Source organism: Salvelinus alpinus, chromosome 2, assembly GCF_045679555.1.
Source record: "Salvelinus alpinus chromosome 2, SLU_Salpinus.1, whole genome shotgun sequence".
In the NCBI taxonomy this organism is placed as follows: Eukaryota; Metazoa; Chordata; class Actinopteri; order Salmoniformes; family Salmonidae; genus Salvelinus; species Salvelinus alpinus.
Genome location: NC_092087.1, coordinates 49452605 through 49471280, shown reverse-complemented (window position 1 = coordinate 49471280; position 18676 = coordinate 49452605). Strand labels below are relative to the sequence as shown.

Genomic DNA, 18676 nt, shown 5'->3' with positions numbered 1-18676 from the left:
TGGCCTGAATGGCAAGCGTCACGTCTGGAGGAAACCTGGTGGTGGCAACATCATGCTGTGGGGATGTTTTTCAGCAGCAGGGAATGGGAGACTAGTCAGGATCGAGGGAAAGATTAACAGAACAAAGTACAGAGAGATCCTTGATGAAACCCTACTCCAGAGCGCTCAGGACCTCAGACTGGCGTGAAGGTTCACCTTCCAACAGGACAATGACCCTAAGCACACAGCCAAGACATCGCAGGAGTGGCTTCGGGACAAGTCTCTGAATGCCCTTGAGTGGCCCAGCCAGAGCCTGGACTTGAATCCGATCAAACATCTCTGGAGAGACCTGAAAATCGCTGTGAAGCGACACTCCATCCAACCTAACAGAGCTTGAGAGGATCTGCAGAGAAGAATGGGAGAAACTGTCCGAATACAGGTGTGCCAAGCTTGTAGCATCATACCCAAGAAGACTCAAGGCTCTAATCGCTGCCAAAGGTGCTTCAACAAAGTACTGAGTAAAGGGTCTGAATACTTATGTAAATGTGATATTTCAGGTTATTTGCAAAAAAATCGAAAACCTGTTTTTCCTTTGTCATTATGGGGTATTGTGTGTAGATTGAGGGGGAAAAAATGATTGAATCCATTGTAGAATAAGGCTGTAAAGTAACAAAATGAGGAACACTTTCCGAATTGTCTGTATATTTCAAACTAAATAGTTTTAGGCTTTTGCTCTAGTAGTGTTTTATTGGGTGACTTTTACTTGAGTCATTTTCTATTAAGGTATCTTTACTTTCACTAAAGTATGACAATTACGTACTTTTTCCACCACTGGTAAAATCACTTGGGAAGCCAAGTGCAAGTAGAAAAACATGTTGACTCATTCTACTTGTAGAGAAACGTCAATGCCATCCTCCTCTCTTTCATGTTGACGAAACGGTCTATCACTCTGTCATACAGTACATGCTTTCATTTTTTGTTGTCCTAGGCTACCTGGTTAAAATGCTTGCTCGCTAGCCTAACTTCCATTCATGGGCAATGTTAGCTAGTTAACATTAGCCTTCAACATCTAGCTACATATTGAACTTCCATCCTCTCCGGCCAGGGGCACAACAATGTATCAATTAATGGTTGGATCAGAATCGGCATTATAATCATTGCCCAGAACAGAGAATTAGTCCAAATCCCTAGCTCCATCCATGGCTAATTTAGGAAAGGGAAGATTTTAGCAAGCTAGCTAGCCACTGAAGGACAACAACACAACGAGATGCAACAATTCTAGTTTTTTCTGTCAAGGATGTATGGTCTCAATGGGATTTGATAGGAGTGACGCCAAATCCAAATCCATTTTTGGTGCACCAGGACCATTCCCAGTTGAGCTGTGAATGGCAAATGTTTTATCATTTTTTGTTGTTGTCAAGGAAGGCCAGATGCTCGCTGGCTTCCCTTGCCTTCAACGCTACGGTCGGCAAAAATGTCATACTCGTTTGGACCAGACAGCACCAGATAGACGGCCTTCACGTAGAGAGACAGAGGGGCGCTGTTTCGCTCACTCTGATGCTTTCTCCCGTGAGATACATTCTGCTTCTTGCGAATTGAAGGAAAATTATGACACACAGAGAGATGAAAGATACGTTATTTCATGTTTTAAAAAATATGTATATATTGGCCAATTTGTTTGGGAAGCCTGGCTTCCCTTGGCATCCATGAATACACACCACTGACCCTACCATGACCCTACCTACCACCACTGACCCTACCATGACCCTACCTACCACCACCGACCCTACCATGACCCTTCCTACCACCACTGACCCTACCATGGAATCATGTATTCTACACTGCATCTGTTTTAAATATTATGGTGAACATTATGTTCTGTCTGGGTGGTATATATATATATATGTTTTCTTTGGTGTAGTTCACTGTGGTTGACAGGATTTGAGTCCTGTTTGTTTCATCCAATACAGCCTTATTTACAGTTCTTTGCCTCAGACAAACCGCCGTAGCTTTAAAAGGCTCGAGGTGTCAAAGCGTTTAGCAATGACCATATTGTTGAGAAAATACATGTAAATCATTTGCTGTGTTTGTCTAGGTCTGTTTGACATATCTACAGGAACTCTTTACCGTAGCTCGAAGAGATGCTCTGAGCAAGGTCAACTTTTGGGGGGCGGCAGGTAGCCTAGTGGTTAGAGCGTTGGGCCAGTAACTGAAAAGTTGCTAGATCGAATCCCCGAGCTGACAAGGTAAAAATCTGTCGTTCTTCCCCTGAACAAGGCAGTTAACCCACTGTTCCTAGGCCGTCATTGTAAATAAGAACACTCTTAGCTGACTTGCCTAGTTAAATAAAGGTTCAAAAAATACAAATATAAAAAAAAAAAATGTGGTAATCCGCAGTGTGTACGGAGACCACTGGGCATGCATGTGTAAGAGGTGTGTGTGTCAAAAGAGACAGTCCGTGTGGTATTGTAATCCTGTGTGTCTGTGTGTCCATTCTTGCTCTGCTGGTGTGTATTGGGAGCAGAGCCATGCTTAGCAGCCTTCAGACGGCGATAAAGGCGCTCAACTCCACAAACCTCTATTTCTCCACATTCCCTCTGTCACAGGTCAATAAACCAGTTAATTACCGCCATGCATCTTCTGCCATCAGATTCATGTGGGCTGCACTTCCCGGTTTATTTACAAAGAGATGATCTGTGTTTTTAGTCCCTGACGGGGCCCGCGGGCACGCCGGGCGCCAGCATCAGACATCGGACATCAGCAGTGAACACAGCTATTACACGGCCACGGGCAGAGATGACAGGCACAGAGTCTCAGAGCAGACCTGGGTTCAAATACTCAAATACTACTTGAAATCTTTCAAATACTTTTAGCGTTTTCGTCTGGAGTGCGAGACGGGCAGGGTTTTGCACTCCTTGTGAGTATTCTATTGGTTCAATTGTGTGTGTCAGACTAGCTCAATCAAGCCCAGGTGATCAAGCCCAAATAGTGTTTGAACCCAGATCTGTCTCGGAGGTAGCCCAGGTCTCAGAGACAGAGATGGATAGGATTAGAGGAGAGATGAACATGCCCCGTGAATAAATGTTGCTCCTTATTGGAGATAGTCATCTGGCTGTCGGGAAGACATGGTGCAAAACCTGTCGTTGATGTTCCCACCTGGTTCAACTCAATGAGTTTCCTTATTAGAAAAATAGTAAATCATCTATATCAATGAATCATCTGAACTTTGATCAACCATAATCTGCCTAAAACTACAGAGTCAAGTCCCTAACTATGTATTTCTGTGTATGTGTATCTGTGTTGGATGTGATGATTGTGTATCTCTGTGTAAGCGTGTGTGTTCTCTCTGTGTGCGTAGTTTAACCAGACTGGGCATGGCAGTGTGTGTAGCCAGGCTATCATGCTGGTGACTGACGGGGCAACGCAGATGTACGACGACGTCTTCGCCAAGTTCAATTGGCCAGACAGAAAGGTGAGATACTGGTCATGGCTGGGAAGGCTCTACAATCGGAAGTCTCTCTCTCTCTCTCTCTCTCTCTCTCTCTCTCTCTCTCTCTCTCTCTCTCTCTCTCTCTCTCTCTCTCTCTCTCTCTCTCTCTCTCTCTCTCTCTCATACAAACAACCATTCACTAACTCACTCAAACACACACACATAATACACACACAGCTGTAAACAAATACAATTTATTTGTATTGCTATAAAATGGACAATAACTTGCATTTATCAAACTTACTATATCTACCAATCCTATCTCATTCTATCTTATATTTCTTATGTCTGCAAAATAGCTCAGAGATTCACAGCCATCTCCAACACCCCTGGAATGGATTCCAGTTGCTTAATCTCTTCATCAGAAAAGTCTCATAAAACTCAATCTTTGTAAAACTCCATCCTCGTAAAACTCCATCCTCGTAAAACTCCATCCTCGTAAAACCTCATCCTTTGATCACCCTTTTGTTGCAGAAAGTTTTCCTCCACAGGAAAATGCAAATGAGTGCAAATGGACTTCGTGATTTACATAATTGCAACAGAAACCCGCAGAAATCCTTCCTCTTCATGCGGGGGGGCAGTCGAGTCATTCATATAGATTCAAGTGATAGAATTTGCATTCAAATGGAGTCCATTGGTTTCCTGCAGGAACTTGATCTGATATGTACCTAAATGCATTCTAAACCTGTAATACTCAGAAATACACAAAAATAAGCAATGAACCAAATCCTGGTAAAATCTCAGTATTACCATAGCTGATTGATTTTGAAGGTATTGCAGGGAGATAAAGAGTCACTGGTTAAATCGCTGGGTGTATAATCTTAGATAGCAGAAAGAAGCGTCTAGTCTTGGGTTATTGCCACCAAAACAGAGTTCCAAATCAACATTTGTGCCTATCAACCAAACATTCCAACATTCCATTTTCAATTGCTATATCATCATTTTCAAATGTAATTGTATTCTAATGAATACAATCACCATGGCAACACTGTTGCTCTTTTCAACCAAACATTTTCAATTCAAACGTTCTGCCAACTTTTGCTTTGGTTGATTTTGTATTGTTATGACAACGACACACCAACACTCCAATCCATCTCTCCTTCTCGTTTTCTCACTGCCTCGGTTTTCCTTTCAGACTCTCATTGTGAATCTGTTTCATTCAAGATGTTTTTTTCTGCTTGTGCCATGTTTTCCTTCCTTTGAGACTTGACCATTTCCATCGTTTTAAAATCACGGATATTTCGATGGCAGTTCGATTTTCCTTCTTGACGTTTGCCGAAATTGAGTTCTTATTATCCAAGTACAGCTCGTAGCCCAGTAAATGTACAATTGCCTGAAATATAGATGTATTTTATAGTGCTGACCTGACACACCGCGACATTTGTCCTAACCAGAGAAACATGGGGGATAAACTGTTTTCAAGGGCAGAATCATGGTTCAGCCTCAGTCCCCGAGCACTCACTCACTCATTCACTCACTCACTCACTCACTCACTCACTCACTCACTCACTCACTCACTCACTCACTCACTCACTCACTCACTCACTCACTCACTCACTCACTCACTCGCGCACGGTTTACGCTGCACACAGAACAAAGAGCCAGTCAAAACCTAAAACATTTCACACAAGCTGCTTTCCTTCGCCTATTAAGCATGTCTCTTCTTGAACTGTTTAATCCTCCGCCAGTCCAAACCCTGTTCAATGATCAGAAAACATGGCAACACTTTACCTAAGGAGATGATTATGTCGATGTTTCCCTTGACTTTTATTTAACCAGGCAAGTCGATTAAGAACAAATTCTTATTTACAATGACGGCCTGGCAAGAGGCCTCCTGTGGGGAAAGGGCTTGGATACATTTATTTTACATTTTTTTATGAATTGAAGACAAAACAAACAACACACTATGTAGCATTCATAAAGCCTTTATAAGCGTGACATAGAGAGTCATAATGGAGGGGCTGCGGAGAGAGCTCAGAGAGCTTGTCCCTGGCGTTCAGTGGCATCTCTCTGTTTGACCTCCATCCACCTCAACGACCGACTGACCTGACTCAATCAGCCACGCACGCAGACAGCGAACTCTGCTCTTGCCTGTGCTTGGCTGGAGGAGGAGGACTGAATGTACTCCAGTGTCTAGCCTCTCTCCTCCTGTCTTCTCTCTGCCTCTACTACCCCAGGCTTGCTCTCAGTGCTCTAGAGCCCTTCTTCCTCTCCTGTACGTATCCACATAGAGTAGCCTTCTCCCTGCCTCTACCTCTATACTGCCCCAGACTGTAGCTCTGTGCTGTGGAGCCCCTCTCCTCCTGTATCTACCCTCAGTCATTCCCCTGCCTCTACCCCTGCCTCCGCCTCTGGCTCCCCAGGCTGGCAACAGAATCCCTGAATCCCCTCCTCCAGTACCATAGGCTTCGCCCTGCTTCTGCCTCTCAGCCTCTGTCGTTGTCGCCCCAGGCTGGCTCTCTACTGGAGGGTCTTTCTGGGGGGGATTTACTGGGGGGGATTTTCTGGGCCACTCTGTGACAAACGGCTGGGTTGAAAGCATTAGACAAATGCAATTGAAATTAAATGGGCTGCTGTGCTATTCACAGTGCAATAAAAACAGCAGCTTACGGCCCTTTTGTCCAGTCCTATCAAGCAAATGCGTGTCGCACAAAGGGGCAGTATTTGGCAGTGTAGCCCCCCCCCCCCCCCCCCCCCCATCACCAAACATACCCAGAGGGGCAGTATTTGGCAGCCGTTCACTCCGGTTCTCCTATATGCCTAGCATAGCATCTGGAGCCAATGAGCCGTGCCGTATTGGCAGAGTCACAGAAAGTACACACATGGACCCGCTCCCATGTCCAGCTTGAAGCCCTCTGATTGGCTTACGCCACAGAGAGAACGCAACCTGCCTCTTGTCTCTCCGTGCTGTCGACTTAGGTTTCTACATACACAGAGATCTAATGAAGCACAGGCGTGTAGATGTACGGATGGATGGATGAGCAAGAAAGGGAGCAAGAGGGAGGTGGGGGGGGGGAATGAAAAGGAGAAAGGGATGAGGAGAGGAGAGGAGAGAAGAGGAGCGAGGAAGGGAGAAATAAAGATAAAGAGCTACGGAGCCCTGGTCTTTCCTAGTGAGGCACATCTAGTACTGTGGTAGTGCATACAGCCACCCTCATCTCCTCTCTCCAGAGAGATAAAACTAGAGCAGGAAGATGGAGCCCCATGTGGTTCCGTCACGGTGAATGTTTATGCACGCTCTATTTAAATCTGAGCTGGCAACCACCCTGTCAACGCCTGACGACGCTGTCTCCTCTCCGTATAGGTACGCATATTCCCTTACCTGATTGGCCGAGAGTCTGCCTTTGCTGATAACATGAAATGGATGGCCTGTGCTAATAAAGGTGTGTCTCCTCTTCGTACTATACCATAAGAAACACATACACTTGGCTGTGTGTAAATGTGTGGGTGGGTGTGAGTGTGTGTTGGGTAGATAGGAATTGTGGTTATTGGTGTGTGTTTGTCAAAGAGGTGTGTGAGTGTGTTTTGGGGAGGGAAGAGACGCAGGTGTTAGATTGTGAGCGTGTTTTGGGGAGGGGGGAATTGTGGGTGTTAGTGTGTGAGGTGTGGGGAGCGAAGAGAGGTTTTAGGGTGTGTTTAGAGGTGTTGGGGGTGGATGTGCTGCTGATGTGAGCAGTGCAGAACGGAGCAGCAGTGGAGTGACACAGAGGGGTCAGGGGGCATCCCTGCCTCATCCCTCTTCCTGTCAGAGCCTTTCCCCCTGGCCGCCTGCCGCTGATGGCTCCCGTGTGCCCACGCTCCGGATGAGAGGAGAACGCTCTGGACTGGGAAAGTCACAGTCAGGAAAACTGATGACTTGTGGGATTACACAGCCCAGCTATTCTAACATTATTCTGATACTCACAGTAACACACACTTACTGGGAAATGCCTGTGAAATACCTTAATGTGATACTGTGTGTGTGTGTGTGTGTGTGTGTGTGTGTGTGTGTGTGTGTGTGTGTGTGTGTGTGTGTGTGTGTGTGTGTGTGTGTGTGTGTGTGTGTGTGTGTGTGTGTGTGTGTGTGTGTGTGTGTGTGTGATTGTTGCCTCAGGTTATTTTAGTCAGATCTCCACACTGGCTGACGTACAGGAAAATGTGATGAGGTATCTTCATGTTATGAGTCGTCCTAAAGTCATCGACCACGAGCATGACACGGTCTGGACAGAGGCCTACGTGGACAGCACTGTAAGTTTCATAGTGAGTGGAAAAAGTTAGTGAGTGTGTGTGTGTAATGTACTGTATGTCCACCAATGAACGTAATCAGATTACTTTTTAGAACTAACTAAGTAAACTAACGCGGTACTTTTTCAAATTGGCTATTATTATTACAGTTACTTTGTCAAACAGCTTTCAGAATCACATCTCTGCCGGGCGTATATTTCCATGATCCAGTCTCCACCTCATTTTGTTCCCGGAGCGAGCGGAGAAAGGATGTTTGGAGAAATGTCATGAAAGCTGCTGTCCAGAGAAATGTGTAGACGGCGCACCGCTCATCTTTGCCATTGATCGCTTCTGTGATAGCAAAGCCCATAGAGGGCTTTTCCGTCTAGTGGAAAGTGTGCCCTCTATACATCTCTATGGGTCCGTCGTGTATGTGCGGTCTATAATCAGAACTGGCGGCTCGAGAGAAAGATTTTGAACGGAAAGATAGGAAATCTGTACAGATGTTTGGCTAACATTGTATACGGCTAATTAAGCAGTCCCTGTATAGCGCAGCACTTGTAGACTAGCACAGGAAAGCAGCGCCACAGATGAAAGGAGAAACAAGCGATCAAACCTGAGTTAGTAAGTAGCACGTCTTCGGGAGAGCCCGCGGCTCGCCTTGCTCCCTCCGACAGTCAAACAAAACGGAGAGATTTTGAGTCGTAATGCAAAGTAACGCGAAAGAAAAGAGGGAAAAAGTAACATAAAAAAGTAATATATTACTGTTTCAAGTAACTAATCCCAACACTGGTTTCCACCCTGTATATGTGTTCATACTGTATGTATACATGCACGAACATGCTTGCGTGTCGGCGAGTGCGTGTGTGAGGGTGCGTGCGTGTGTGTATGTGCATGTGCGCGTGTGTGCCTGCATCTGTGTGTGTGTGTGCGTCCGTGTCCTCTCTGATCAGTCCCCTTCATGCTACAGGATTGATTCCTCATTATGAGCTTCATTAATTCTGACTAGATTGTCCTGCACTTCTTTGTCTAGAATGGTAAAATGCAGGAGAAGCAGTCTGTCTGTCTGTCTGTTGTACAGGAGGAGAGCTCAATCCTCATTTGTCATTTTTGCTGTCTCCTTCTGCAGCTCTCCCAGGCACACAAGGTAAAGCCTCTCTCCCTCGCTCTCTCCCTCTCTCCCTCTCTGTCGCTCTCTCTCTCTCTCTTCCTCCCTCTCTCTCTCTCATTTCCTTGTCATTTAGAGAGTATATACTGTGCACATTTGGACTATTTTCCATTATGGTGTATTACATGGATACATTATTTGAGGTGTTATATAGTTGCCATGGATCTTTGTCTGTAATCTGGTTGCCGAGGGTCTTTGAGTAGTGAGTTTCTCCCCTGCTGTGGAGTTAAGGCATTGCAGCAGCAGTTGAGACTGCTGTAATGTGTAAAGCTCTGCTTCTACTCAGTATGTGGATTGTCCAGAACTGTATGTGTATTGTGCACAGTACAAACACACACACACACACGCACGCACGCACATACACACACACACACACGGCCACAGAGGTAAGGGCTGGGGGGGGGGGGGGGGGGATTGTCCTCTGGCGTGTGTGCTCTTGTATCTCAGCCACAGAGAATCGCCATTCATCATTCTGTGGATCATTGCCTTTTATCTCCTCAAGCTCGTAATAAAACTGACATTGGAGCGGAGAGAGGGAGAGAAAGAAGGAGAGGGGACGGGGGAGCAGCGGGGCGGCGGGGCTAGCACAAGGTCGTTTCCCAGAAAGTTCTCTTGTGTCTACTGCTGCGTATACCCAGTGTGTCTTTACTAAGCTCCTCTGATGGACTGGGGGGTTCTACCAGGGTCTACCTGTACAGGTGAGACTAGGCTTTGGAGGCTGTTGCTCTGGGGGGGAAGCGGGTTGGTCGATGGTGAGACCCTCCATCAGTCGTTTTGTCAAGCAGCCAAGACAATCCATCCTTAGTAACCGTTCATTGCCTCTCTCCTACGCACGTACATGAACACGCACAACAGCCAAACACGTAAATACGCACACACACAAGCACACACACGCATACACAAATAGCCACACACTCACCATGGCTGCGGGAAGATGTTCAGGGGTGGGAGTGCACTCATTTGTTAGATGACATTTTTTTGGACATTTATTTATAATTGTTATATTCATTATTGTTTAATGGTGATTTGTCAGGGGGTGCTGGAGCACCCTTAGAACCTCTACTTCCAGCGGCTATGACCCTCACACACAGTGCACTCACAGCTGTGGCCGTGAGCCTCTGAGGTGAGGGAATAGCAGACCTAGTTTCGGTGAGCTCATGTGTTTAATCATGTCAGTTCTCATCCTGCTGAACATAGCCCCGCTCTCAATATGAAGACACGCACGCACGCACGCACGCACGCACACACACACACACACACACACTGGGGATCGCTCTAAACTGGAGCTTCACTATGCATTTACTGTAAAACCACAAGCAACATTTACCATAGATTTACACTGCAGACTCACTTCTATTTTGTGTAAAAAGCATTTGGCGACATTTCTACTGCACAGTGTTCGGTGAAATTTGTTTTGGTGAAATTACTGGACTGTAAATGTGTTGTGATGAAGCCTACTTGGTCGGGATGGACATTGGTGCATATATTCCTCTATTGACACCGAATAGTATAGCATTTAGCGTCAGTCAGACATGGAATACTGTAGCAACAGCCTCTGATGGTTACCATAATTGGAAAATCTCGATTGCAACCTCTTCGTGTCCTCTCTCCTCGTCTCCCTCTCAAAACCCATTGGAGGAGAAGGTCAGAGGGGAGGGACCTCTGGCTTTCTTATCCAATGGGTTTTGAGAAGGGGACAAGGAAAGAGGACGCGAGGAGTATGCAATCGAGATCGGTCTTTGCCACTTTCTGTCACTGTCACTGTGTTCCATCTCAGTCCAGAAACAAGAAGGGCCCTAGCCTGATGACCACTGTGGCCATGCCTGTGTTCAGCACCAAGAACGAGACGGTAAGTGTGTGTGTCTGTGTGTCTGTCTGTGTGTGTGTGTGTGTGTTATACTCACTCTTTCTCTCCTCTCTCCTCTACAGAAGAACCAGGGTATTCTCCTAGGGGTGGTGGGCACAGACATTCCTCTTCAGGAACTCATGAAGATCATCCCTAAACACCTGGTACTGGGTTTACTAACCCATGTTTATGACCCATTAGATTCCTTGTCATTTACTGTTGTACTGTACTTTACTTTATGTAATCAAGTATCTATATATTAGAGGTTGGGCGATTATGATTTTTCAACGCCGATACCGATTATTGGAGGACCCAAAAAACCCGATACCGATTAATCAGCCGATTTTTATATATATATTTGTAATAATGACAATTACAACAATACTTAATGAACCCTTTTATTTTAACTTAATATAATACATACATAAAAATCAATTTAGTCTAAAAGAAATTATGAAACGTGTTCAATTTGGTTTAAATAATGCTAAAACACAGAAGAAAGTAAAAGTGCAACATGTGCCATGTAAAAAAGCTAACGTTTAAGTTCCTTGCTCAGAACATGAGAACATATGAAAGCTCGTGGTTCCTTTTAACATGAGTCTTCAATATTCCCAGTTAAGAAGTTTTAGCTTGTAGTTATTATAGGAATTAAAGGACAATTTTGCTCAATACAATTTGCATTTCATATACCTTTGACTATTGGATGTTCTTATAGGCACTATAGTATTGCCCGCCTAATCTCGGGAGCTGATAGGCTTGAAGTCATAAACAGCGCTGGTGTTCAAGCATTCCGAAGAGCTGCTGGCAAACGCAGGAAAGTGCTGTTTGAATTAATGCTTACGAGCCTGCTGCTGCCTACCACCACTCAGTCAGACTGCTCTAACAAATATCAAATCATAGACTTAATTATAATATAATAAACACATAGAAATATGAGCCTTAGGTCATTAATATTGTCAAATCCAGAAACGATCATTTCGAAAACATATTTCAGTGAAATATGGAACCGTTCCGTATTTTATCGAACGGGTGGCATCCATAAGTTTAAATATTTCTGTTACATTGCACAACCTTCAATGTTATGTCATAATTATGGAAAATTCAGGCAAATTAATTACGGTCTTTGTTAGGAAGAAATGGTCTTCACACAGTTCGCAACGAGCCAGGTGGCCCAAACTGCTGCATATACCCTGACTCTGCTTGCACAGAACGCAAGAGAAGTGACACAATTTCCTTAGTTAACCTCTAATTCCTCCCAAACCCGGATCCGGGAGCACCCCCATCAGTAAAAAAGCTGACTAGCATAGCCTAGCATAGCGTCACAAGTAAATACTAGCATCTAAATATCATTAAATCACAAGTCCAAGACACCAGATGAAAGATACACATCTTGTGAATCCAGCCATCATTTCTGATTTTTAAAATGTTTTACAGGGAAGACACAATATGTAAATCTATTAGCTAACCACGTTAGCAAAAGACACCACTTTTTTTACTCCACCAGTTTTTTACTCCATCAGTAGCTATCACAAATTCGACCAAATAAAGATATAAATAGCCACTAACCAAGAAACAACTTCATCAGATGACAGTCTGATAACATATTTATTGTATAGCATATGTTTTTTTAGAAAAATGTGCATATTTCAGGTATAAATCACAATTCTACATTGCAGCTGCAATCTGAAATAGCGTCGATGCAGGCAGAATAATTACAGAGACCAACGTCAAATACCTAATTACTCATCATAAAACATTTCTGAAAAATACACAGCGTACAGCAAATGAAAGCCCAACATCTTGTGAATCCAGCCAATATGTCAGATTTTTTAAGTGTTTTACAGTGAAAACACAATATAGCATTATATTAGCTTACCACAATAGCCAGAAACACAACCGCATTTACCAGCAGCAAATGTTAGCGATCGTAACAATCCAGCAAAAGATATATAATTGGACTAACCTTCATATACTTCATCAGATGACAGTCCTGTAACATCATATTACACAATGCATATAGGATTTGTTCGAAAATGTGCATATTTAGCAGCACAAATCGTGGTTATACAATGTGATCATTAGCAGCATTTCATGCATTCTGGCTGTCGCCATCTTGGAGAGGCACCTAATCTAATCGATAAATAATCGTAAACTTGACTAAAAAATATAGGTTGGACAGCAAATGAAAGATGCATTAGTTATTAATGCAACCGCTGTGTTAGATTTTTAAAATTAACGTTACTAGACATACAGTGTGCGTTACAGCCAGACCAGTGCCGCAATAATGGCGGACAAATCCTTTTTCATTTTTCCACATAAATACGGAATAACATCATAAATAGCTCTTACTTTTGGACGAGCTTCCATCAGAATCTTGGGCAAGATGTCCTTTGTCCAAAAGAATCGTTGCTCGGTTGTAAAAAGTCCTCTTCAACTTTGAAACTAGCAGCTAACAATAGCTATGTGACACCGACATGCCCAAATGTTCAAAACGCAATACTAAGGAAATTCCGAAAATGGCAATATACTCGCATAAACTGATATAACTCGGTTTAAAATAACTTCGTTATGATGTTTCTAACACCTATATCGAATTAAATTACAGACGGATATATCTAAGGCCGATAACTGAGCGTTTCAAAATGCCATCCTGAGGTCTTGCTTTGCGTCATGACGAACGTCAAAAAGAGAGCTCCCTCCGTTCCTTGTGGCTTTATAAGGTCTGAGATCTGCGTAGAAACTCCATTCCAATTCTCATTGGTTACTGACATCCAGGGGAAGGCGGGTGCAGTTCATGTCGACCCATAGGATACATACAGAGCTTTAAACTGATCTGAGAACAGAGCCTCGTTTTCAGACCTTCGCAGTTCCTGTCATGAATTTCGCTGCAGAAAGAGTTCTGTTTCACCCACAGACATAATTCAAACGGTTTTAGAAACTAGAGATTGTTTTCTATCCAATAGTAATAATAATATGCATATTGTACGAGCAAGAATTGAGTACGAGGCAGTTTAATTTGGGAACGATAAATGTCGAAGTTGAAACAGCACCCCCTATAGTGACAAGAAGTTTTAATATTGCCTGCTAACATGAATTTCTTTTAACTAAATATGCAGGTTTAAAAATATATACTTGTGTATTGATTTTAAGAAAGGCATTGATGTTTATGGTTAGGTACATTTGTGCAACGACAGCGCTTTTTCGCAAATGCGCTTGTTAAATCATCACCCATTTGGCGAAGTAGGCTGTGATTCGATGATATATTAACAGGCACCGCATTGATTATTTGCAAAACAGGACAAGCTAGTTAAACTAGTAATATCATCAACCATGTGTAGTTAACTAGTGATTATGTTAAGATTGATTGTTTTTTTATAAGATACGTTTAATGCTAGCTAGCAACTTACCTTGGCTCCTTGCTGCACTCGCATAACAAGTGGTCAGCCTGCCACGCAGTCTCCTCGTGGAGTGCAATGTAATCGGCCATAATCGGCATCCAAAAATGACGATTACCGATTGTTAAGAAAACTTGAAATCGGCCCTAATTAATCGGCCATGCCGATTAATCGGTCGACCTCTACTCTATATATTGTTTTTGTGCCTTCAGCTGGGTATCCACGGTTACGCCTTTGCCATCACAAACAACGGCTACATCCTGACCCATCCGGACCTGAGGCCACTGGTAACACACTGTCTTATAAACCCACTCATACACTATGTCCCCATCCTAGGGTTGTAAAATCAAAGGTTTCCTCAGAAATACTGGTTAGAGGATTCAGGATGTCCTGCTTATTCCCTCCTTATACCGGGAATAGTCGAAGCAGGATTTCTAGAAAACCTGGGAATTCTGGGAAAGATACCTGAATTTTGCAACCCTACCCCTACCCCTGTCCCTAACCCCTGTCCCTAACCCCTGTCCCTAACCCACACAGCCTTGCCACAATGCACTAACCTTAACCCACACAGCCTTTACACATACCAACCTTTGGAGTGGTTAAACAGCTACAGTACATTGCAGTTTCCCCTCCCCACTCAAACTCCTCCCAGAGAGTCCTAGCAACAACAAAAAAAAAAATTTTTTTTGGAACATTTTAATTGAAAACAATCACAGTAAGGTACTTAATTGTTACCCAAAAATTATTTGATATTGAGATACAAATGGCTGCATTGGACCTTTAAAGACATGCTCCGGAACTTTGGCGACTACTAAACGACTACTTCCCGCTTTGGGAATGATGTGTCAGTGTGTAGTTCATACATGCATAATTATGAGTAGAATTACTGTCTTACCTCAATTAACCACGAAATTCCTAGTTTGTTTTTCTGGAAGCTGTGCTGCACTATTTTCCCTACATTTTCCCCCACGTGGGTCAGCCTCCTAGCAATTCGAGTTCTAGCCAATGAGCTTCAGCCCCTCACCATATAAGGGAACACTAGCAAGATGCACACACAGCAGAGCAAGAGAGAGAGAGCGCAGTGACATGTTGCATGTACAGTATGTGTACATACGGTGCATTAGGAAAGTATTCAGACCCCTTGACTTTTTCCACATTTTGTTACGTTACAGCCTTATTCTTAAATGGATTAAAAACATGTTTTCTCATCAATCTATCCACAATAGCCCACAACGACAAAGCAAAAACACGTTTGTAGAAATATTTGCACGTTTAAAAAAATATATATAAAAAAATATCACATTTAAATAAGTATTCAGACCCTTTACTCAATACTTTGTTGAAGCACCTTTGGCAGTGATTACAGCCTTGAGTCTTCTTGGGTATGACGCTACAAGCTTGGAACACCTGTATTTGTGTAGTTTCTCCCATTCTTCTCTGCAGATCCTCTCAAGCTCTGTCAGCTTGGATGGGGGAGCGTCACTGCACAGCTATTTTCAGGTCTCTCCAGAGATGAGGTTCAAGTCCGGGATCTGGCTGGGCCACTCATGGACATTCAGAGACTTGTCCCGAATCCACTCCTGCGTTGTCTTGGCTGTGTGCTTAGGGTCGTTGTCCTGTTGGAAGGTGGACCTTCTCCCCAGTCGCAGGTCCTGAGCGCTCTGGAGCAGGTTTTCATCAACGATCTCTCTGTACTTTGCTCCATTCATCTTTCCCTCGATCCTGATTAGTCTCCCAGTCCCTGCTGCTGAAAGACATACCCACGGCATGATGCTGCCACCATCATGCTTCACCATAAGGATGGTGCCAGGTTTCCTCCCGATGTAACGCTGGCATTCAGGCCAAGGTGTTCAATCTTGGTTACATCCGACCAGAGAATCTTGTTTCTCATGGTCTGAGAGTCTTTTAGGGGCCTTTTTGGCAAACTCCAAGCAGACTGTTGTGCCTTTAACTGAGGTGTGGCTTCCGTCTGGCCACTCTACCACTCTACCTGATTGGTGGAGTGCTGCAGAGATGGTTGTCCTTCTGGAAGGTTCTCCCATCTTCACAGACAAACTCTTGAGCTCTGTGACCATTGGGTTCTTGGTCACCTCCCTGACCAAGGCCCTTCTCCCCTTATTGCTCAGTTTGTCCGGCGGCCAGCTCTAGGAAGAGTCTTGGTGGTTCCAAACTTCTTCCATTTAAAAACGATTTCAATCAAGTTGTAGAAACATCTCAAGGATGATCAATGGAAACTGGATGCACCTGAGCTCAATTTCAAGTCTCATAGCAAAGGGTCTGAATACTTATGTAAATAAGATATTTCTGTTTATTAAATTTGTATAAATTAGCCAAAAATTCCCGAAAAACTGTTTTCAGTTTGTCATTATGGGGTATTGTGTGTAAATTGATGAGGATTTTTTTAAATGTATTTTAGAATAAGCCTGTAACCTAACAAAATTTGGAAAAAGTCAAAGAGTCTGAATACTTTCCGAATGCACTGTACGTGACGTAGTACACCATTTTCGCAGACAACGTTTTGCTCGTGAGCATTTCAGAACTACTGGCTAAAAAGTAAAGTATAGAAAAAGTACTGGAGAATCTCTTTAAATAAATAGTTTAAATACAGACACTGAATGCCTGTGTTTTGTAAAACAGAACGTGCCCTTTTCTGTCACATGACAGACTATGTTGACCACGTACACGTAAACAGTGTGAGTGTGTATTACCGAGGAAGTTTGGGAGGCTCAATCTGTAATGCCCACCTTTTCCTTTGATGTATGCATGCAGGGAGGGATACAGGCCATTGCTACTACTGTAGGGCTGGCTGGCCCTGGCTAACTGAGCTAACACTAACCCAGAGGTAACCCTCCTGTCCTGTAACTGTGCCATACAGAGACTAGACCACAGACACTCACTCTCTCTCTGGGACCCTGCATGGGTTCCACTGGAAACTGGTGCTAGTGGATCTGTGTGTAACAGTGTCTATGTGATGTTAGTACCTCTCTGTGACACTGTGTGTGTTTGTGTGTGTCTATGTGTTTTAGAATGTGTTGGTTTTCTATGTACTGTAAGTGTGTGTTTCTCTGTGCTGTGACTGTGGTTGTCTATTTTGAGGCTGTACTAGACCCTACTGGACTTTGTGTGTGGGACTGGACATGTTTATGTTATTGGTTGTTGATTGAACTGATCAATTTGGGATTGAATTTGGGGAGTTCTAGCCTGGTGGAACCAGCCTGATCTCACGATAGCTCACATTCCGTTTGAGCACAGCGGTCAGTCTGCTTAACCTGGCTAGGATTGTTCTGGTTTTGAGCAAGACTGTGTGAACGAAGCCTTGTATAGGTTCACTCTTAACTTAGCTGTGCACCCAAACCATCCACACCGAAATCTAGACTTCCTCAACTGTTCCCATCAAATGTGTGTTCCTCTGTGCCTCAGTACCAGGAGGGCCAGAAGAGGAGGAAACCCAACTACAGCAGTGTGGACCTTTCAGAAGTGGAGTGGGAGGACAAGGATGACTTTGTACGTCTAAATCATGACGTAACGAAACATTTGATACACACTCCTGATAAACTACAACTGCCTTTACTATACTTAAAGGGATACTTCGGGATTACTTCCCCAGAGTCAGATGAGCTCATGTGGATACCACATTTTTTATGTTTCTGCATCCAGTATGAAGGAAGTTAGAGGTAGTTTCGTGAGCCAATGCTAACTACTGTAGCGTTAGTGCAAGGACTGGAGGTCTATGGTATCTACTAGCATGCTAGCAGTCAGCTTAGACTTCCAGTCATTATGCTAACGCTAGTTAGCAATTGCGCTAATGCTAGCTAGCAACTTCCTTCAAACTGCACGTAGAGACATAAAAATGGTATCCACAAGTTCATCTGACTCTTAGAAAAGTAGATAAAGGGCTTCATTGATAAAATCCTGAAGTATCCCTATTTATTTAACCTGGAACGTCCAGTCAGTAAGAATTGCCACGGCTTTCCAGGGAGTTCTGGGAAGCTGTATACTCTAAGACAGCATGGACTCTTTTCATCTTGATAAATATCCTGTTCTTGTGTTTCAGCTGCGTAATGCCATGGTCAACAGGAAGACTGGGACATTCTCCATGGAGGTGAAGAAGACAGTGGACAAAGGGGTGAGACTGACGATTAAATTATGACTCTGACAATTAAAGAAAAGACGACTCTCCTTTTTTAACATATGGAATTGTTTTAAGAAAGTCATATCAAGGATCCTTTAGCTATTTGATTTAGAATTTTAGGACCCCTAAAAAAAAGTTGCAAAAAAAGTTATTTCATCAAATGTGGCCTTACTGCTATTAGCCCATAGGAACACATTGAATACATGGCAAAACAGATAGTCCAAAACATAAATCAAAAGGAACTATGTTTTGACGTGTCTGTCCTATATCTGAGAGATCTAAGAAAGATCAGGATATCTTTAAAAAAAATAATGTTTTAACCAAATTTAACCACTTTTTGTTCTAAACTACTTCAATATATACTTCCATTTCTTTTTAAACTGGTACCGGGCTACCTTCAGACGAGTCTTGTGAGGCTTATGGGGTGGCTTTCTAGAGCAAAACAACCAGCATGTACGTGTTC

General features: G+C 43.5%; 1 protein-coding gene across 1 annotated transcript in view; it reads left to right on the top strand.

The window, feature by feature from the left end:
- LOC139564053 (voltage-dependent calcium channel subunit alpha-2/delta-3-like) overlaps window positions 1-18676 on the top strand; it is a 65945-nt gene that overhangs the window by 29619 nt on the left and 17650 nt on the right. Inside the window, exons 11-19 of the mRNA XM_071383272.1 lie at window positions 3338-3451; window positions 6774-6852; window positions 7563-7696; window positions 8802-8819; window positions 10618-10689; window positions 10770-10850; window positions 14294-14368; window positions 17502-17585; window positions 18136-18207. Coding sequence (XP_071239373.1) covers window positions 3338-3451; window positions 6774-6852; window positions 7563-7696; window positions 8802-8819; window positions 10618-10689; window positions 10770-10850; window positions 14294-14368; window positions 17502-17585; window positions 18136-18207 — 729 coding nt within the window. The remainder of the gene's footprint in view (window positions 1-3337; window positions 3452-6773; window positions 6853-7562; window positions 7697-8801; window positions 8820-10617; window positions 10690-10769; window positions 10851-14293; window positions 14369-17501; window positions 17586-18135; window positions 18208-18676) is intronic.